This window comes from Chenopodium quinoa, unplaced genomic scaffold (genome assembly GCF_001683475.1).
Source record: "Chenopodium quinoa cultivar QQ74 unplaced genomic scaffold, ASM168347v1, whole genome shotgun sequence".
NCBI classification, from domain to species: Eukaryota; Viridiplantae; Streptophyta; class Magnoliopsida; order Caryophyllales; family Amaranthaceae; genus Chenopodium; species Chenopodium quinoa.
The window spans coordinates 593,767-617,294 of NW_018744394.1; the positions used below are offsets into that span (position 1 = coordinate 593,767).

Sequence of the window (23,528 nt, forward strand, 5' to 3'; positions counted from 1 at the left end):
GCCAAGTGAGTGATAGACCGCATGATAGGGATTGCCCACACTTATAAAAATTTAAAAAAAATGAAAAGGAAAAAAAAAAAAAAAGAGCTAAAAAAAAGAGTTAAAAGCCTCAAGCAAAAGATATAGAGATTCAAATGCAAGGTTGCACACCTTGGGGGCTTATCTAGGGTCTTGAGCCTTTATCCTCTTCTTCTTTAAACTTTTAGCCTAACCATGTTACAACCTTTAAAAGACTTCTTTGAGGTATACACACTTGTGCGAGGTTTGTCTAGAGCTACGTTCGGCCTGATTCCTAACGTATAAGTAGGCAACCTAACATCGAGGTGCAGCCGTATTAAAAATATATTCATATTTACGTTCATAATTGATCATATATAGGAATTTCCAATGCTCATCCCTTTTCATTTAGAGCTAGACTTGGGAGCTTGATCCTTACATTATTAGCCTACCCAGCCTAAGAGTCACCACCATCTGACTCTTTTCAATATATTTTTCCACACACTTAGCCCTTGCGGCCTAACTTTAGTGTCACTATCACACACTGCACAGATACATGACCAAATAGTTTTCCCCTTAGGAACCCTTTGTCATGAAATCTTAACACAATATTGAAGCATACTTTGTCATAACAAAATCACTCATCATTGCATAACAAAGTATGAAGTTCTTAGCCTCCGTGCCTAAGTTACCCAAATACTTTCATCATTGAGTCAACAATTGAGATATCCTAGGATGACTTAATCCTTGCACAACATTTGACTAAGAAATTCAACATGAACCATCAAAAAAACTTCTTCCTTTTTGTGTCTTTCATTTTCGGGAGAAAGTCGGTACCCTCCACAAAAAATGACGGAAAGTTTTTGCTTTTTTGCATTTTTTTTAGTCGTGCAATCGCACTATAATGCACACACGAGTCATGTACAATGAGTCATGTCGTGTCATATCATCTTGAATTTAGTCTAACACATGTGTCAAGCACTTTGAGTCGAGTCATGACAAGTTATTGTGATAAAGATACATTAAGTCTTCAATGAGCCTTAGTTCAACCCTAAGATAATTACAAAAGATAAGCAAAGTCCTATAGTCCAAAATATAAATGCAGGTGCATCCTAGCATGCAAGAACATTCCTAGATTTTTTCGAAAAACCGCGAATATGACACATGAGATTCTTCCAAGATGAAAGGAGTTACATAGATCAGTAAATTAGAGATGAAGAGCTTTAATTTACAAAATATTTGAGCGGATTTGGTTGAAAGGAAACGACCAAGTTCAAAGTTCGGAGCGAAATCGAGCAACGAACAACAGCAGCAAGGGCAAAATAGGGAAGTCCCGACTCCAGCGCTAGACGACAAGGTTGTCGCCTGGCGACATAAGCAAAATGTGGCGACACATTTTCCAGCGGGTGCTGCTGCAGCGACACAATGCGGGCCCCCATATTAGATTATGCAAACCTAGTGCAGAAAATTACGGGTTCCTTGGTACGCCAATTAGCCCCTCTGAGTAATTTCACATGATTTAGTAATTGGCTCGATTACAATCACATAAAGTGGTCGACCTGATAAAAGATCGTCTCACTTAGCTTAAACCGCCTAAACATTGGCTCATAACAAAGGCACCGACATAATGGTTCACAAGCAGTAAAAGCACCGACATAAAGTTTCAGAAGAAGTAAAAAGCACCGACGTAATAATTCACAAACAGAAAAAATGCGCCGACGTATTGGCACTGCGGAAATTACAGCAAAAAAAAATTGCAACAGCAAAGTTCAAGCGAGCTTTAAAGATCGACAAGTGTTGATCTTTGGTAATTTTCTTTAGAACATTATCGTAACAGCTGAGGATGACTTCAAGTGAAGTTATGTTTCACAGCGTTCCCTAGGATAGGGAAGGTTGTCAGAAAGCTGAGGATGGCTTCAAAAGAAGTTATCTTCGACAACGTTCACTAAGATTGTGGAGGTTGTCATTAAGATTTGAGAAGATAGCACAAGATGGGCGGTCTTCGACGATGTTTGCTAAGATTGTGGAGGTTGTCATTAAGATTTGAGAAGATAGCACGAGATGGGCGGTCTTTGACAGCGTTCGCTAAGATTGTGGAGGTTGTCATTAAGATTTGAGAAGATAGCACGAGATGGGCGGTCTTCGACGGCGTTCGCTAAGATTGTGGAGGTTGTCATTAAGATTTCAGAAGATAGCACGAGATGGGCAGTCTTCGACGGCGTTCGCTAAGATTGTGGAGGTTGTCACCAAGATTTGAGAAGATAGCACGAGATGGGCAGTCTTCGACGACATTTGCTAAGATTATGGAGGTTGTCACCAAGATTTGAGAAGAGTGGTTCGCGATGAGGCGGTCTCTGACGACTTTTTCTATGACTGGGAAGGTTGTCACTACGTTTCAAGAAAAAGGCTCGAGATGTAGCAACATTGATCGACGGCGTTCCCTAGCTTGTGGAGGGTTGTCACAAACAACTGGAGGTGATTTCAAGCGAAGTTATCTTCGATCATATTCCCTAGCTTGCAGAAGATGGTCACAAGGCAGTAGAAGATCGTTTCAAGCCCGAAGCAATCTTCGATAGTAATATTTGGCTTGTAGAACACTATCATAGCGGAAATTGGAGGTAGTTACAAGCGTAGCAGTCTTCAAGAGGTATCCCCTAACTTGAGAAAGATCGTCACAACAAATCGGTTACCCCTAGAGACGTGTGCTCGATGGTGCAAGATACACGTTTCTTAATTCTCTTATTTGTTTTAACTAACGCTAGTTTGCAGGTATTGGCGTTTCAAGAATGATTTGGGATCGTAAAACGTTCTGAATCATTCTCTGTCCCTTACGATACTTTGACTTTTGTTTTCGAAACTTGCATTTCTCCAAACTCAGTCAAACTGGGGGCTTCTATAGACACCCAAATGTGTCTCCCCAAAACCAAACCCAGTGATGAATACCTTTCATGTCATTTTATTATCGAACGAGGTGAAAGTGTGAAAAGTCTAGTGATGAGGATGTTTTTATTAAAATATCTCTTCTTTCTGTTTTTGAAAATATTTCTTTTCTTACCCTATTTATGAAAAACGTGCATTCCATTTTAGTTTGGTCCATTATAAGGGTCCAATAATAGTGCAGTTGTATGGGGCTTGAAAATATCTTTCCAACGATATATTATAAGCCCAATTCCGATAAATAATGAGAAAGTTATAGCCACTAAACTGGGTCCGGTTTGGATTTTACATACGGCCCAATGGTCTAGAGGAGGGCCTATTATTAATTATCATTCCTAAAACTATTAGGATTGATTATAATATTCTATAATACTCTTGAAGGTTCTCTTAAATCCTAATGGAGTTAGGATTGATAATTATGTTCAAAGAGTTTGGAATTGAATAAAACTACTACTTTTGAGAATCCTTGTTTTATATGAAATGGAATATATTTGGATATTATTTTTTGCCTCATAATTTTTATCCAAATATTATATGGTTGGATATATTTTGCAATTATCTTTCCAATGATACATTATAATATTAATTCCGAGCTATAACGAAAAAGATATGAATGAGATACGAAACTCTATCAAAACCTGACACCCTTCCACTATTTCGGCCATATCTTTTTATCTACAAAATATTTTAATCTGATTCTAATTGAGTTGGAAATTAAACTTCAAGAGTTTTCCAACGACATATTCTATGACTTATTTGGACTTTTGGATCAAAAGATATGATAAAAACAAAATCCACAAAACTATCTTGCAGCGCCGGACGACAGGTTTGTCGTCTGGCGACAGGTCCTGTTGCTGACGACAAAGGCGTGTTTTATTCCTTTTTAAACTCTGATTTTTTTTATCGATTTCGGACTATTTTATCATAAATAGGGTCTCTGGACCTCCGTTTTCAATCATCAATTCTCAACTAGAATTCTCTAATTATCTTCTCTCTCTAAGCTAAAGCTTATTCTCTCCCTCCCTCTCTCTAGCCTAGCCTTTTACAAACACAATTCCTCATACATTAGCACTAGACACACCTAGCCAAGTTCGAAGTTTCCTTCGCCCTATACGTGAAAGGTTTGATAATTCTGAGGGTTTGGTCCCTAAACTCTATTTCAATTATTTAATTTAATTTTTTGTTTTTATTATTTTCCTTGAAGTTACTAACGTGTGTATTTTGTTATTAGAAAGAGATACGAGAAATCCAAGTAACTATTTTAATTGCTTTATTGATATTATGATGTAGATTCATGCTTAGATTGATATTAAGATATAGAAATCATGCTTAGGTTGTTATTTTGATTCCTAGTATCATGTTAGGATGTTTTATTTCTTCCTAGTATCATGTTTAGGGTAACAACTAAAAATTCCTAATATCAAGTATGCTTATTATGATGCTTCCCATTTTTTTTCCTAATAGCATGTTAGAATCATGTTATGGCTAATTGATCTTTAATGTTTAGTGACATGCTAGGGTTTGTTATTAATCTTGTTAGTATCATGTCTAGGATCTTGCGATTAATATTATGCTTTAACATGATTGTGATAATTATAATTATGATTATTGTTGTGTCGAATTATATAATTTAACGTAATTTGTTAATTAGCGAATTGTTTCACGTAATTTATTAATTTACGAATTATTTCATGTTATCTGTTAATTGATGGATGACTTATATATAACTTGTTATTATTATGTTGCTTGATATTTATTTATTGTTATTCCTTGATCACGTCTTTTATGCATGTTTAAAGGAAATTGGTACTTGTAATCACGCTTAATAAGATAATTAATAATATTGTTTAGGTTAATATGATTATAATTCAAGTGATCGCCAATAATAGTTTTATTTGTGCATTAATATTCAACCAACATAGATTAAACGAGTTTAGGGTAAATCTATTGATTGCATGTTAGTCAGAAAGCGCACATGTGTACGAGAAGAATAAAGTAGAGGCCTATTATTAGGGCAGGTTCTTTCTCTTTTAGATTGGATTTGTACCTTCATCCCCGAACTTCCAGTCTTGGTTCCAGAACTATTGGATTTAACGATCTCTAGGATCGTTAAGGGGTGTAACCTTCACCTTGTGAACGGTTTACAAGTTCCTAAAACCCCTTCTTGGCAACTCTTTTGCTCTATCTTCCATCCCTTTGGACGCCACCATACTTAAGTGTATTATCACTGTAGGGTTTAAGTTTGGGGTAATGCTTGAAATATTCCTTACATATACACAATTTCCAGCAACTTAAGTTAACTTTAGACTACTTAAAATAATCTGAAAATTATTTGAAAACCCCTAATTAAACTCCTTTTTAATGGGTAATCACACCCTTTTATTAAAATCACAATTATACTACTTTAAATAAAATTCCAGCATTTTAAACTAATCAAAAACCCTGTAAAACTTCATCAAAATACATCTTTATACTTAAATTATCCATAGAAACATTAAATTATCTCTTACCCTTTAAACTCAAGGATAAAATTCAAAGCATAAAAAAAAAACTTCGTTAAAAATCATAAACTACCTAAAAATCATATTTAGAGGCTGAATTTGGCCACGAGAGGGTGGTGCTCAGTACCAATAGTAGTGAGTCTTTCTTAAAACGTTGTTCCACATGGAAAACACTACCTTTTTTTTATCAAAGTCGGATGAGTTCAAAACCTGATCGGGATTAAAACGGGATTAATATTAACGAACGGAAATCTAAAAATTAAAACACGAATTTACGTGTTCAAAATAATCTGGTTTTAAGTTAAACTAATCAGTAGTTATAATTACCAAAATTTCAAAGCATCATTACTATAAAACCCTAAATCAATTGTTCATAAAAATCCTAAAATCATAATTTTCAATAATTAAAAACCCCAAATCTGAAAGATTATGACATTTATATAATCTGAAATTATAAAGTTTAATCATAAAAATACAATTTGATACTAATTAAATTAATTTCAAACAATAAAATCAAAACCCATAAATTAATAATTATAATTACACAAATTAATAAAACAAAGGAGAAATAAAATAAGACTAAACTTTTTGTGTGGGAAATTTTTGGGGATTCATGGGGTATTTATAGAGTAGAGAGTGTAGGGTTAAATTTGGGCTTATGAAAATGTGGGCTTAAGTTATGGGATAGGGCTTACGTTATGGGTTTTGGAATGGGTTATTCCAATAAGAGTGTGTAGGAATAATTTATATTGCCCAATAATTGATAAACGTTTGGCCTAAAATATATTTTACTTTTATAACCTTATATTTAAAATACTTTAACCCTTTAAAATATTTAATTAAAATACTTGAGCCCTTAACAATACATTTTATTAATACTTAAATACTTTATAAAAATACATTAAAAAAATACGGGGTATTACCGTCGGTGACTCCACTAATACGAACTCCAATCACTCAGTTTCTAAAGGCTATGGTGATGTTTCGCAATAACACGACGGCAATGTCTGCCGTTTTCGGATAATAGACCCTGGTGGTCGATAGAAGAGGGAGGGGTAAAACAAAGAGAGATTCCAGATATCCGTCGATGACTCCATGAGTACGTACTCCATGTTCTCCTTTTATAAAGGATATGGTGATGTTCAGCATGGCCATTTCTGGGAAGCAGTCGGTAGGTTAATATAAGATTCCAGTGACCATGAAGACAGTTTCAGAGGAGAGAGAAATGGTGTTAAGCAAACCCTAAGAGAGAGAATAATTTGTATTACTACCTTAATTTACTTAACTAGTATGTAACAATTTTTAATCAATCTATTTTTTTTCAGGAAATAATATAATCTTATTTTTTTAAATTAGTATGTAACAAATTTTCTAAAATGATTTAAATGATTTTAGGAAAAAAAAAAGGGGTGGACCTACATTTTTTTAATGCATGACTCATATGAAGCCATGTCATATGGCTTAAGATGATCAAAAACTATTTGATTACCTTAGAATTTTCACATCTAGAATTATGACAGATGAGTTTTAGCAACTTCGTCTCTTTCATGTGGAAGCCTTAACATGGATTGATCAGTTGACCGCTTTTCCAATTTTAGGGTTTATCAGATCTCAAGAAAATAAGCAAACCATTACATACTGGTCTAGTTTAGGCACACTAGTTGCACCATTTAATCGTTACTTACACAAGTCTTATTTTTTTAAAGTTATGTCCCTGTAGTCATTGAGTTTTTAAGGTGTATTCATGTTTTTTTAAAAAAATTTAAGATGTTCCCTCCAACTTAAAGTTTTTATTCAGCACCCTCTAATGTTAAACAAACATTAGTAGTTGTGTTAAATGTTATTTACCATACTTAGGATAAAATTTTCACGCCCAAATTGAGTTAGAGTTATATAAAGGGATAAACATTAAACATTTTCTCATCTAATTTTCTTCACTCTTCTAAAAGCAACCACTGATATATGTCAAACTTTTTATGTATTTCTTCTACTTTTTTCTCATCTGCTTCTTATTACTTTTTTTTTGTTTTTGCAATTACTAACATCGAGTTAACGCCAGAAGGCATAGTTCATCAAACACCTTAAGTTGGAGGAACAACTTGTAATTTTGAAAAAACATGGACACACTTTAGAAATTCAATAACATTAAGGGCATAGCTTAGAAAAACTCTTCTTTGGAAAAATTTTAAATTACCGCCAAAAAATGTATCCATTTTCGAACTAACTAGCTGTTTAATTTTTAATTTTAAATTACCACCCCTTAAATTAAATAAATGCTCTGATTACCACCCATTTCAAAAAACCAGTGGATTTTCCGTCTGTGGATACCACCTAACGCTCAATTTGACCCTTTTGACTAATTTTTTCCCCGATTTTTCTCTTTAAAAACGCTTTCCTAACTTCAATTCACATTTCCATCACCAAATTCTACCAAACTTCACTATAATTTGGGTAAATAGGTAGATTTGGGAGTTATGGTTCATGGAACCTTGGGATTTCAGAGCGCTATAAACATTCTTCCTCTTAGATTAAATTGGATGAAAATTGGAGCGATTGCATATTAATTAGGGAGCGCTCGCTTTGAATTCAAATTGAATTGGAGCTGAAATTGAAAGTTACGTCGACTGCGATTATTCACTCTTGCTGGTGCTTATTACTGTTGCAATTAGCTCCTTTTTGTGGGCTGCTATTACGTTTGGATAAGGGGATGTGAGTCGTTGCGCAGTTGTTTGCAGCTGCAGATGAAGTGGGGTCGGAAGTGGGAATTAACTGGGTTGAGAGGTTCGATGTTGTAGAGTTGTTGGTGTGTTAGGTTGTTGTAATGGGTTTAGAGGTTCGATGCTGCAAAAGAAGAAGGTTTTTGGTAGTGATGGGAGGAAAGAGAAAATGAATGAAAAGGGTGACACTGTAATGGTGGTGATATATTGGTTTTTTTTTTCTGAAATTGTAAAATTTGGGGGTTTAGAAATGAAATTAAATTGGTTGTGTTGAATTCAATGAAGGAAATGATGATAGGTTGAGTGAAATATATCAGTAAGAGGATTAAATCGAGAGGAAAAAAAATAGGAGGGAAGTTAGTTAGGTTGGGCCCACGGACGAAAACTCCACCGTATTTTTAAAATGGTTGGTAATCTATGCATTTTTTTAATTGAAGGGGTGATAACTTAAAATAAAAAATTAAACGGGTGGTTAGTTCAAAATTTTACAATTTTGGATGGTAATTTTAATTTTTTTTTTTTTTTTTTTTTTTTTTTTAAAAAAAAATTTCTGTTAAAGGACTCGGTCTATATATATTTTCAATTGGTTTAGCAACAGTCTAGTTTATAAAATTTGTACTAATTTGTACCGCTTCCAATTTTCATCAATTTAGTCAATAATCTCAGTCTTTATAAGTTCACCTTTTTCTTATCAATCTACCCCATTTTACCTGCAATCGAAATGTACCGACATTTAAAAGGGAAATTTAAGATCATAGAACAACTTAGATTTTCCATGTCAATAATTTGACTTTCACCTTTTCTTAAGCCTTGGTCAAACAACCCTAACAATACCATTATGTGTACTTTTTCTTTCAAAAGAAATTCTTCATAAAAAAATGGAAAAATATTGATTCCGTGATGAACAAAATTATTTAAATTAAGGATAATTATAGTTTGAATTAGCAACAAGCTAAATTATCGTTTACTGATTGCTAATCAAGGAGATTAATATTCTTAATTTTCAACATATAGAAATTCCCCCGATTGCAATAGAGGATCTATGCTTTGGAGCTACAAAAATGCAGTATTACAGTATCATTGTCAAACCTGTCTATTTCGTAGTTAGTAGACTCGATAAAAAGCAAAAGGTCACAAATTTTATAAATAATTATACATACAATCAACTCATGAATTTTCTCAATTTTCGACATGATCCCAGTCAATAGACTTGTCTTCAAAATTGTAATGAGGGTGATGAAGCCTACTTCGACCCAATCTACTCATCACTGCAAGACCTGCAAAGAAGAAAAAATTGCTAAATTCAGTTTATAAAGAATTCGATAGTAGAAATAGAATTATATTCACATAGCATAAAATTTATTAATTATTTTTTATTTAGTAAGTTTGACACTCTTACTGATAAATAAGTGTGTCAATAACAGTACAGACATAAAAACCACCGAGCAAATATATTTCCTCCATCCAAACTTGTTATTCGTAATACATTATCTTATTTAGTCATGCATAGCCACACTAACAAGTTCACATACAACTGAGATGTAGTGATGTCATGGACTGGTTCACGCACCGAGGTCAAGCTGGTCAAACACCTCTTTTGGTGTACTCAAGGAGTAGTAAGAAAGGGAAAGGGGAAGAAGAAGTCAACAACATTCAAGGTCAAGTCAGCAGCAAAGGAGCATAGGGAAGCATTACTTTACTAGTTGACAAAGTTAATTAAGAGGAATGAAGGGAAAGCAGGCAATTAGCTTTAGCTCTGTTATTTTAATGTGTTTCCATATTAGTGTAATATTTTCACATGTTCTTCCTAAGGTCAATTGAGATCACTAGTGATTCTTAGTATAAGAATTGTATTAGGAGTAGAGAGGAGGCATCCAGAAAAATTGCTTAGGAACCTTTGAGATTAGCAGCCTCAAGTTGCTAGAGAGATTGGCAACCTCAAGTGGCCATTGTATCCCCTGCTGTGTTAATTAATCAAATCCCCAAATTCCCTTCTATTATTGCCTTGCAAGTTACAGTAGATTATTAGTCTATTACATGTTATTATTATGAATCTTGATGTGTGAGACCAAGATATACTTTGTAAGTTCATATACTAATTGATCTTAACGCTTTTTGAACGTAAGAGTCTCTAAATAATTGAAAGAAATAAAAATACTTAGTTTTATTCATGCATTGCATGGGATTTGAGCTAGTTAAGAGAAGGAAGAAAAATTACACGTGTTGAATATGAAAACTACACAATGTAAATCAGTTCAATGAACTTGCTCTATTAATATTATGGTTAACAGAAGACAGTGCAAACGGGCAACTAATCCCATCTTTGGCTATGACCCTCAAAAAAAAAAAAAAAAAAAAAAAAAAAAAAAAAAAAAAAAAAAGTAATCAAATTAAATGACATGATCAGAGCAAGGTAGACATATCTCTCAAGTTCCTAAAATCTCGACATCTATGTTAACCTAGTTACCTTGTCAAGGTCGGTATAGATTGATAAAGGGAGGTCAAAAGAGGATCGCATTATATTGGGCCAATGCGAATCACAGGTCAATAGCAAGTCAATAATGGGTAGGCCAATAATTGAGCAAGAAATAATAATGGAGAGAGATAAAGTTAAGTATATGTGAAAACAAGACTATACATAAATTTTTTTGTAAAGAATTTACATTTTTCTATTTAATTTTTCAATTTAATTGGACTAACATTTTGGCCCAATCCATTAAAAGTCAAGTTCGATTAAAACCCTTAACCTTGATCAAAATCATATATTCATTGGAATAGCCAGAGTTACATCTGCATAAACGATTTCATAGATAATGTTATAAGGCAAAATTCTTCAACTCATTTAGTATTAATTACATTCCCTCAGTACCATAACTCCGCTAATTTAATTAGTGTTTACCCAATATACAACTGCTTTGAGTTTGTGGTTTTACAAAGCATGAAAATAGTTTCATATTTTTCCACCAAATAGGGGAATTTGTATTCACCCACAATAGCTAACTCAGTTAGCTGTGAGTCACCAGTCTGTTTATTACACCTGAATTAGTGGTTTATTATTTAGCATTTATCATAAACATGTTAAAAAATATATATATATAAAGTTAAGTACATTAAAAATAAAAAAATAAAAATAAAAAAAAAAGGTCAGTTAACCAAGAGTTTCATAAAAAAAAAAGACAATACGTAGAGAGTTTTTCTGTAAAACAAGTGAATTTAAGGAATTTAGTAATGTTTTAGGCTTTTAGCACATTCTTGTGAAGTCATTAATTCTACGTAGAAATTAACTATATTATATTGGAAAATGAAATACAAAAAAAATTACCTTCAACAACTTTATATAGAGACGACCACCATCTATCTCTAGGAACTTGGTATTGCTCGAGAGTCTCCTCAATAGCTCTGTCATGCTTTCCTTCCAAGACACCCTGTAGCGTAATGACTGCATCCTTTGTCCTCCTCAGAATGTTATCCTCATCTTCAATCTCCAACTGTTGAAGGTCATTCTGCGATGATGTTAAGCTAACACCAAGGGCAAACTGAGCTGCTGCTGCCCATCTTGAAGATGCCAACCACCTCCTTTGCCCATCTAGCCCATAATCATCTCTAGTTGTTGACCTATTTTCAACTACATCTTTGCGTACAAGGCTGCGCAAATATTGAGCATTTGCAGCTCCAGTACTTTGAACCATCTTGGAGAAGGCACTTTCTTCACTTGAGAGAAGCTTCTCTGGGGTATCATATTCAAGAACCTGAAAAAAGATTATGATATAAACCAACTAGTGAGAAGAGAACAAAATTTAAAAACTGAAATAAACAGGGTTTCATATTAGGATATCAGAGAGAAAATATAAGTTAATTGCTTAAGGCGAAAAAAGAGAGAGAGAGAGATTTGTATTTAACATCATAAAAAGAATTTACAATTTCCATAGCATTATGACTGCATCGTTAATTCGTTACCAATTCTTCACACTTTACTCTGCTCGCCTAAGAAATTCTAAGTAGTTTGTCCATAGTATCCTTTCCCACTGCAATGAATATACACTAGCCTAAGGAGGGGTCTAGGGGTATTCATTACAAAAAATTTAGTAATTGAACCCAAATAAGAATAGGCACTAAAGTATTTTTGACATTATATCCTCATTCTTCATCATTACATGGTATGAAGACAACAAATAATATTCTTCGCAAAACAGAGCACACTCAATAACCAAACAACATGACTGCAGATTTCATAGTTACCTACAACTGCCGAACATATGTTTTGTTTTTGTCAGAGAGTTTGATTTTTAATACTCCCTCTACTTTAGATTAATTAGTAGGGTACTCATAAAGTTTACGAGAAATTATAGGGTGGGGACCAAAATGTGGAAATTTTACATTATAAAATATAGCTAATAGGGTATATTTAATTGTAAGTGAAAAAGAGAGAAAAAATAGTGCAAGTGGAGTCAAAATGAGAAGAACATTTAGGTTAGGAGTGAACCCTTACCAAGTATTGAAGTGTGTTTCGAGTAATAAGAAACTGATGAAAAAGGCAAGTGTTGCTTTCAATCAGAAACAGAGATAATAACAACTAAGACGAATTCATAAAAAAGGAAAGAAAATATGAAAATTGAAGTGCTCTAAGCTTGTTCAACAGCTATAAGGGCCCATCACAGAATATCCCACAAGGACATCTCCTAATAAATAAATTGAAAGCAACTCTATGACACAAATAGACATGGTTAGAGGCTCAATTATTGGCGAATAAATTGCACACCTAAAAATCTTTGGCCCAGTTGCATTAGAAATCTTCAATTCTCCAGAGAGTAGGAATGAAAATCTGAACAAATAATACTCTGTACATAGCAAATACTTGTGTATGTTGGAATGGTGTGGGTTTGCCTTGCAACCATTTTTAAGTTAAAGCAGATTGTGGTTAGTGGCTTAGTGCTCCTCTTTGCCAGTTACTGGAAATCTAGATGTTTATATCTTCTTAATTGAAGGAAGTTTTTTTTTCCTTCTCTGATCTCTTATTTTTTAAAACGGAAAATTTGTCTAAGACAACCTTTTAATAGACACTTTTTGTTTAACACAACCTTTTAAATGTTTTTTGACAAAGTCAGACCTTATTAGAAATTTTTTTTGTTAAGGACAACCAAGCTCATGTTCAGGCATTGACTCATCGTTTTCCGGCGTTGACTCCCACATGACACGCACATGACCTTTATTTCTCCTAATTGCACCCCTTTTCCCTCCAACTTTTTCACTTAAACCCCACCCTTCCTTCAATTGAATCAAAAACAAAACTTTGTTCTCAATTTAGAACTTCGAAAGGGGTATTCTACAATTCAAAGGTGGTGGGATTCATCTTCTTGTCATTGAGGGGAGTAAGTTCATACTTATTGTTCCAATTTTGGTTGAACTTTGTCAATTTATAGAACTAGGGTTTTGATTTGGGTTTCATTTGGTAGAAATTGCTTCCCCTCTTCTTTTTTCTTCCCAATGCAGCAGCTCATTTTTTCTGTTTAGCCATGGCAGAAGAAGCATTAAAAAAAATGGAGAGAGAGAGAGATTAGGGTACCAAAAAAGGGAAAGCTTTCCTCTTTCATTCAAACAATAAAAAGGAAAAGGTTTTAAGTGAAAAAATTGGAGAAGGGGAGCAAATAGGAGAAATAAGGGTCATGCGCATGTCACGTGGAAGTCAACACCGGAAAACGGTGAGTCAATGCCTGAAAGTGGAGCTTGGTTGTCCTTAACAATTTTTTTTTTATTAAGGTCTGACTTTGCCCAAAAAAAAATTTAAAAGGTTGTTTTAAACAAAAAATGTCTTTTAAAAGGTTGTCTTATACAAATTTTCCTTTAAAATATCGACCATTCTTTTGTTATTGTTGCTTTCATTGAATATAAAAAATAAAATTAAAAAAAATAAATATATATATCTAGTTTCATTACCCCCCTTAACAGTCTCATATTATATTCAAAATAGTTGAAGCCAAGTGCATCAAATGCCTGTACTAGATAAACAGAGACTTCTGTCAAGGAGATCTCTGGATGATAGAGACTAGCAGTCCACCAGAGACTTAGGAGATGCTAAGACAACATAAAAATCTATCTAACATCTAAACAAGTAATTGTGCGGAGATCTCCATAAGCATGTGTCCAAATGCACGTGTTCTTTCACCCATATAGACATAAATAGCTCATCAAACTCACTCTCTCCACATACCTACTGTGAAGTCTGTTTAGGCTAGCACTCTCCTGATTTGACATAGAAGGAGTGAACTCCTGACCTCTTGAATAAAAAAAAATTCCCCATACCACATAAAGTAAGATTATGTAATTCAATCTAAGATATAACACTTACATGTGATCCGCCAGAAAGAAACTTTGTTCCTAAGCAGAGCAACCCACGAAGAGATATAATGTAACCTAGAGCTTCACCTTGAACTAGAGAACAGCCATAGCTAGAATGGTATTCTAACAGTGCAAGGCCAGCCTGGCTGCAACTAGGGCGGGCTTTGATTAGTATCAAGCATTATCTAATCTTGTATTTTGAGTAATTCACATATTATGAACAAGGAGTACCAATCCTCCCAAGGAATGTGTTGTTATGCATGTGACATTATAAAAGTGGCAAATGGTCATCATCTTAGCTCAGTTCAAATACTTACCTATTCAGGTTCATTGTAATTAGGAAAATTCCGATCCAAGTAAGAAAATTGTTCCAACCAAACCTTTCCTTTTCAGGATCACCCAAAGAGTTAGGGGCTCTTCCTCACTAGCTTAAAATGAAATACTCCTTATATTCCAAATTTAATACTAACACCAACTTTTGGATAGGGTTTTGTGTGATAAGTTGTTGGCTTAGCAATTATACTTTAAAATAAAAGTAGATGAGGTGGGAGATGGTTTGGAAATTCTATAATTGAATGAGAGAGGGATCGAGAATTAAGAGTTTGTAGTTGGAAGGTCCAAGAAAAGGACAACATATGCTCATAAAGTAACCCAAAATACCACTACAAAAAAAAGGTGACATTATTCCACAGTACATTGCAGACAGCAGCATACTAGCCCCAATATTACATCCAGGATACTTAATACAGTGTACTACTAACAAAGAGCAAGCTGTCTAGAGTTTTGTAGAAACCAAAACTAGGAACAGTAATAAAACAAAATCTTGAAGCTCTCTGATTAGTTTTATACTGTATAATTATTGAATTTTAATAAGTCAGACATGCAGTATTTTTATATTTTTAATTCTTGAATACAAATTCTGATTAATCACTTGCTAGGTTGGCAAGTGATGCATGATAAAAAAAAATGTATAAATGTATAGCTACAACTTCTTCATTTTGCCTCTCTGAATGTCATTGTCCACAATGTCACTTGGACTCAAGTACCCAAGTCTGACACAGGCACGTGTCTAAGCACTTGACTCAGCTACTTTTTGGAAAAATTCCATGATTTTGAACTAAAAGTGAAGTGTCCAAGTGTCGAGAATCCGGCAGGGATATTTGAGGTGAAATGAAGAGTTTGAGTAACATACAAAGATCAAATTTTATTCCATCACCACCCACATCGAATTATATTCCATCACCACCCATATCATTGGTGCTATGTTTAATATGTATAACAGTCCAAAGAAGTTATTAATACAAAATAAGGTAAACTAACTAAATGTTAAGAGAAAAATACCTTTCCAGCCTCAAGAAGAAGGATGCGGTCACAGTCAATAATAGTGTTAAGTCGATGTGCAATTATGAGCATTGTACATGATTTAAATTCTTCTCGTATTGTTTTCTGGATTAGAGCATCAGTTCTCACATCAACAGCAGCAGTTGCTTCGTCAAGAACCAAAATCTTGGATCGTCGGAGCAGAGCCCGAGCAAGACTTAGAAGTTGACGTTGACCAACACTGAAGTTTTCTCCAGCTTCAGAGACCTTCAAACAAAATTAAGAATTATAAGATGAAAATATTTTTTCAAATGTATGAAACCAGGAAACATTAAAGGTATACTAAGCGTGTAAGAGATGCAACAACAAAGAAAAGGTAAGATTTTGGATAAATATAGAATCCAATATATAAAGATTCTATCACGTCTTTTGCGTTGTCATACACTCTAGAATCCTCTACCTAAGCTCAAAAGCTCTTTATCATGCGATACACAATGAATGGGTCACCGAAACGGCGAAACATACAGCTATTACTTTCAACTAGCATATTGAAGTTTGCACTATCTTAAATCCTTTTTCAACCCTCCTCTGTCAAATCTTACCTACATGGCTTCTGATATTGGAAAAAATTAGTTTATGCAAGTACAAATGAGGTATTTTCATTCAAACAAGTTTATATCATACAGAATAAGTTTCAGAGAAAACAAATTCAAATAAATAATTTCAAGTTTAGAAAAAATAAGCAGAATAGAAGAGAGCCCAAGTGAGGTAATGGAGAGACACAAAAATGTACACTACAAAATACAAGCATAATTGTTTCTCAAGAGTCAAGGTATAAACTATTGTACAAAAAGTCATAACAAGTACTAATACTTGTGAAAATTTTGGTTATAGACACTAACAGTAAAATAAAAATACTTGTAACTTGAAAGTTTGTTCAGTGTAACTCTGTAACACCAACCAAAAGCCTCTTGAAAAACATACCTCAGCATCCAGACCTAAAGGATTCCTCCTAATGACTTCCTTCAAATGGGCCCTCTCCAAAGCTTCCCAAAGATCAGCATCATTATGTTCATTGAAAGGATCCAGATTAAACCTCACAGATCCTAATTATACAAGAATAATTATGATCATTATAGTTACTAAGAATACTCTTAAAAAGGTGCAGAAAATTGGCTTTATATAAAAAGTATGATGATAAAATGATCTTAAGTTATATTAATGATTTTATTGATGAGTTAACATTGTAAGAAAAGTAATGATCAATATTTAGAATATATTTTATAAGAAATGCTATGCTTTTGGAAATTATTGCATTTGTGGAAGAACTTGGGACATAAATTTTATATATTCTGGATCCAGAATAGATTTTAAAAAACCAATAACAAAAATAAATAAAGTCCTCTCTTGACTTCCGAGTATTTCTATGGATTGAACTCATTGAAGTATTGAACGATCAGGTCAAACCCAAAGTTAGCAGTAAAAAGATGTACACATGTTAGAAGATAAACGACAATATAATTAAAGACCAACGAAAAGGAAGAAGGGCAATAGTAGAACAGATATCTAAAGACAAATCAATGAAAAAGACATTGGTGATTCAGAAACAACCTTAGATATGTGAAAGAGAAATTCCAAAGCAATCATGTAAAGGTGGTCAACCCAATTAAGCACAAATAAACATCATTAATGATGATCAAAACAAATTAACACAGATTATCAGATTCATTGTTACTTTCTATGTAGCTCAATATTCAATCATAATCAGAAATAAATAATGAAGTTCCAAGGCAAATTAACAATTCTTCCAAAAAAAAGGAAAAAAAAAGAGTTTAGGAGGGAAAATTCCCTCCAATAAAGAACACTGATTCAGCATAGGTAATATAGATGTCAAAAACTATTATAATATATATATATAATTTTTATTAACAAGCAAGAATGACTTTCACGTCAATGAAGTAGTTTGCAGCACAAGTACAGTGTACCCATTCACCGCTCAAAACTAGGGTCAGAGACAGCAAAGTTAACCATAGTGAGAAAATTAACTGAGACCATAACTAAGCAAAACATACCTGAGAATAAAACAGGTGCTTGAGGTATGATTCCTAATACTTTACGTAAATCAGTGAGTCCAAATTTGGCAATATCGTAGTCATCAATTAATATTTTTCCCCTTTCGAGCTCTACAATACGAAATAATGCATTGAGCATGCTAGATTTCCCAGCTCCAGTTCGTCCAACTATTCCAACCTTGTCACTAGGGTTTACTGTGAAGGAGACACCATGTAATACAGGAGGAAGTTCGGGTCGGTAACGTAACACCACATCCTCAAACTTGATAGAACCTGATGAAGGCCAACCAGGAGGAGGTCGGTTACTTTCAATAACAGGAGGGGCTTCAGAAGGCAAATCAATATATGTCCCAACTCGTTCAACTGCATTGAAATTATTTTCTGCAAGACTTGCAAGTCTTAGCACTCCAGTCAACAGCCCTGTGATATTCAAGGCATAACTAAGAAGCAACCCCATAGTAGAGGCAAATGCCTCTTGGTTCTCTGCTCTACCATTCTGCATGACAGCAAAAGTTGCTGTAAGCCATATCATAAGACCCCCAAGTGTTTCCAAACGTATAGCAAGCCAGCGATTTCCACTCATGTTCACTAGAGTGAATCTGATATTGTTGTCCATGGACTTCCCATTGATATTGGCCATTCGGTCATAGGCTTGGTAGGCTCTGATAGTTGCTAGCCCATTTAATGCTTCTCCAAACTGTGCATAAACAGGTGATCTGGAGACTGAATCTAACCTTTTCACCTCTCGCGCTGTGCTCTGCAAAACAAGAATGCAAGCTATTCAGACGTGCAATTGCAAATTCATCAAGTGGCTGAGCATCTCAGTTTATGCTTATGGTCTGATTGTGATATGGACCGCAAAGAATGACGAGAAATTTCCAGCATCAATGAACTTTAAATAATTCTCATGTGACACGATATAGAGAAACTTACTCAGTTACTCAGATATCAATAGATTAGAACAGTATCAAAATTTGCAGCAAAAAAAGAGTAACATGATTGAAAATCACTAAGGACAATAACCTTATATTATCAAAGCATGAGTCCTCCATTACACGATATGATTATCCTATTTCATTGTAAGGTAATGATTGTGACCATTTCATAACAAGAGTTTAAATAAGCAAGAAATTCATGTGATTCAAGAATATAAAATAAACAATCAGGACCAGATTTTGTGTCACATAGGATAGTGCCAGTACTCTATCATCTCAAGTTTATAGATTAAAGATATAGGTAAACAAACATGAGACAACTGACTTGATGATGACTTTTGGAAGCTATAATTAAGGTGAAAAAACAAATTCCTAATCAAACATTTAAAAAGCAAGAGGGACTTTATGCTTCAGGTTCATCGAAGAGAGATTTCCAACTCTTTAAGTTGTAGTTTAGGTATCATTAAGCAATGAAAAGAATCCCAGTAAACCACATGATATGAAAGGGTATCTCTTTAAAATTCGAAGACAAATTTCGGAGCTTTTTCAAGATAATAGACAAACCAGAATGCTAGATATACCTGGAAGTATAGATAGGAACCATAGAACAAGACCAAAAGAGGCATTATGGCCCATAGGGACATGGTGCTCACAATTCCAATTAAAACAAATGTTGATATAAGCTGCGACATCATGTTCAAAAACATATTTCCAAACACAGCAACGTTTCGATCAATATCACCAAGGTCCTTTGCAAATCTATTAATGACACGTCCAAGCGGGTTGGTTTGGAAAAAAACCATTGGAGCTCTAACAATGGATTTAAGCATAGCATCATGGAGTCTCTTAGCCGCATAAAGACTTGAAGTAATCAACCAGTAAGAATTTAGCAATGTAATCAGGACCTGGACCAAGAAACATTTACAGATGTATTATAAATTGTACCCTTCATATACCGAATTATGGCCAACCAACAGGAAAAAAATTTACTCATCGAGAAACCAAATCTAACCAATAGTCACCTGACCAAATGATAAAAGAGCATAGACCAGATTGTAAAATCCTGGTCCATATCTGTGGGGGCTGCTCTGATCTGTCCAAACACTCAACCACGTGCTACTTGAAACTCGCAGAGCTTCTGTGAAGACATAGCACATAAGAAGTATCATAACAACCCATGTCCCTCCAAGTGCGTTTTTGTACCTGCAGCATTTAAAAGAGGCAAATTTCTACATATGATGAACCCATTATTCCACAAAGATAAAGAACATAATAAGTAGCAATAGAGCAAAAAGGTCCAACTTAAGTTTTATAAGTGTCTACTTGATCAGCTGGTTTAAAAATATTATTGCCACATGCAAAGGAGTGGTGCATTGTGTGGAAGATAGGCCATGTAATACCCTAAATTTTTTAGCATATTTAGTCAACAAATTTTCTAGTAGAAACTTTTGAATTTATAAATATTTTCAAATTTATATGTTGTAGTACTCCATCCGTTTTTTGCTTAATGCGTCACTTTCCTATTATGGGTGTTTTTTTTTTTTTTAAATGCATCACTTCCTTATTTGGTAACATTATACTATATTTTATCATATCTCTCTCTTACTTTAAACCCCACTTAAATTATTGTCATTTCTCTATCCTCCATGGTCCCCACTTATATAATAAAGATATTTACTCTCCCTCACATTCTTTCTCTTTCATGGTCCACATCTAACTTTTACTATAATAAATTATTCACCCACTCACAATATTATATTACTCTACTAAAAATCCGCGCACCACCAAGTGATGCAAATAAAAAAACGGAGGGAGTAATAAATTTTATAATTATTATTTTCTATTTTCGGTTTTTTTTATTTTTTTTAAAAAAAAGCTGATCTCGGACAATTTCCTAAACTGGTTTGAAAAATGATAAAAATAAAATAATAATAATAATAATAATAATAATAATAATAATAATAATAATAATAATAATAATAATAATAATAATAATAATAATAATAATAATAATAATAATAATAATAATAATAATAATAATAATAATAAATTTTGAAATTGGCCTTATCAGTTGGAGCTTGCAACACACTCAATTTGAATTGAGTCTTATCTTCTGAATATTCTAGAGCAATTCAATTTAAGCTTTCTAAGTTATATATACACCTAAATCCTAAAGCTGATACAATATCTAACTCTTTAAATTTCACCCAAATCGTCATCCCCGACCGATCTTTCATCGACGAAGGCTACTAGGTGAATGTTTCAGAGGTTACTTACCTTGAGATTACGCATGATCAAGGTTTACTCAATTACGTGTTAGGAGAAATTAGAAAAATCACGTAGCTATGAAAATTTAGTTTACTTCCAAACTTATTTATTTTCCTTCTAATTATTGTTTTTAAAATGTTTTAAAGTTTAGATGTAATGACTATTATTTTTGTCACCACTTAGACCACTTACTTTATTAAATTATTTTCTGTTTTGCTTTGCATTTATTTTCTACGGAAAATAAGAGTAGCAATAACACTCCCAAGGTTCGATGGTTGGGTATTGAAAGTTTAAAAGGTTACTCTTATTGTTTTTAAAAGACTCGAATTTTGGAGGTGTTACAGGTCAAGCTTTTTTCTTTATCATAGCAGCAAAACTCGGCCACATAAAGGTCTTCAATGCATGTTTCTTCAAACATGATCATGCATATCACTGGGTAATCAGTCATTTCATATTTTGACCAAAAAACTTTATTGTAATTTATTTCCTTTAAAAATCCTTCTGGAAACCTAACACAAAAGGCACTTAATTATATTACATAGAGCATACAGTATACAAAAGTAAATCTAAAAAGGCCAGGATACCAGGTTCCACTGCTTAGGAGGAAAAAAAAAAAATAGCCTACATCTTTTAACTCCCTCAACATTTGTTTGGTAAGAATTCCCATCCACACACCTAAACCAATCTAAAACTAGAAGCCAGTGATAGCATGCAAGTGCCGTATCAAAAGACTAGTACCGGAAAATACAGCCACACTCCAGCTACAACAGCTATGCATAACGAGCTTCTACAGGAATGGCACTGCTCATATCCTAATTATCCAATAACAAAAGAGACTTGGTCTAGGCATCATTTATACCAGTGAGTACATCCAGGCTTTTCCTCAAGGGAGGGGCTATTTGCAATTTTTCATCAGAAAGGAACTTCAACTAAGGGTAATAGGAAGTGAACCCTAACTCAACTGAAAGAAAAGGATAAGATGAGAATCATAGAAGCCAGAGGAAATGCTATGAAGGAGGAGGGGAAGGATAAATTATTGGTTTTTTTTTTTTTTTTTTTCTTTTTTTGAGAACGGATAAATTATTGGTCAAAGTCATTAGTATAATAGAAGCTCAATAACAAAAGTATGCAACATCTTGATCTAGTTAACTCTTCCCTGTCATCAAAAATAAAGGGGGAAATGTACTAGCTTAAGTCCTCCATATCCTTTAGGCAACAATATGGAAAATAGCTCTCCCACAAGATAAACAAACAATGAGACGTGAAACCCATACACCAGCCCTCTTTACGTTCAGATTAGGACATTAGAGATGGTGAATAAAGATGCCATCTAAATTTATGCACGTGAGGCAACAGACAGACTACCTGCCCTCCTGCACATATTAAAAACCTGCATGTTCATTTGCAAAGCAGAGGAATGTGAAAGGGTAAACCTACACTAGTATGCATAATGGACTTGCTCCCCAACCTCATTCACAACAACATCCAAAAAAGGAGGGGAGAATTTTTTGTGGTTATTGGAGCATTGGCCAATTAGGAGTATTCACAATACAACAATTATAATTTAAGAAAAAGAAAACAACTGATTAGATGGATGACATGATACCACTTTTTTGGCTAATAAGCACTAATTATGAAAATCATGGTTCAGACATAATAGATAAGATAACTGGTAAGCAACTGTGTTAAGCCAGAAAAGACATTAAGCAATTGCGTCAAGAATATAAAGCTATAAAAGTCAAATACCTTATTAATACATCCAAACTCACAACACCTGTTTCTCGCTCTTCCTGCTTGATCAGAACAGATTTTGATTCTTTAGGTTTTTGTGGATCAGTTGTAACACTTGTTTTGTCATTTAAATTTCCATTTGCTACAACTTTTGGAGCCTTTTCATCACTGCTCTCAACATCAAGCTTCTCTTCTGAGTATTCTTCCATTTTTCCAGCATTTTCCATCAATTTTTGGAACATTACTCCATTCTCAGACAATTCCTCATAAGTACCTTCTTCTTTAATTAGACCATCATGAACCAAGATGATTCTGTCAACTTGTGACAAAAAATGCAGCTGGTTTGTGACAAGTACCCTAGTTCTTCCACTAAGCTCCTCCTTGATACACTTCTCGAAAACCTACAGATCATAATAATTTTTTTGAAAAATTAAAAAATAATCAAACCATAACTCAACAGATGAAGCACCGATCATCTACTACGAAAAGGTAGTCATTACTAGTTTATGAGATTACAGAAAACAGCAACTCTACTATAATTCTACAAGGAAACACATCTTTCCTAATGCCCCATTCTTAGAAAAAACCTACCTCGCCCACTTCCCCACGAGCATAAACCTACTAGGCCTGGCACCTCCTGCTTTCTTCATCATTTATCTAAAAAACTTTCAGCACTGTGATACCCTCTCTCCCACAAATAGCTCCAGGTTGAGA

General features: G+C 33.9%; 1 protein-coding gene across 3 annotated transcripts in view; it reads right to left on the reverse strand.

Moving 5' to 3' along the window:
• Window positions 1-9,050: 9,050 nt before the first annotated feature.
• Window positions 9,051-23,528, reverse strand: part of LOC110696871 (ABC transporter C family member 2-like) — a 35,775-nt gene continuing 21,297 nt past the window's right edge. For all 3 annotated transcript variants that reach the window (XM_021874210.1, XM_021874209.1, XM_021874211.1), the window contains exons 21-28: window positions 22,830-23,215; window positions 19,838-20,018; window positions 19,397-19,720; window positions 17,881-18,637; window positions 16,793-16,914; window positions 15,830-16,075; window positions 11,475-11,901; window positions 9,051-9,429 (exon numbers count right to left, since the gene is read on the reverse strand). In XM_021874210.1, coding sequence (XP_021729902.1) covers window positions 9,332-9,429; window positions 11,475-11,901; window positions 15,830-16,075; window positions 16,793-16,914; window positions 17,881-18,637; window positions 19,397-19,720; window positions 19,838-20,018; window positions 22,830-23,215 — 2,541 coding nt within the window. In that variant the 3' untranslated portion in view covers window positions 9,051-9,331. The remainder of the gene's footprint in view (window positions 9,430-11,474; window positions 11,902-15,829; window positions 16,076-16,792; window positions 16,915-17,880; window positions 18,638-19,396; window positions 19,721-19,837; window positions 20,019-22,829; window positions 23,216-23,528) is intronic.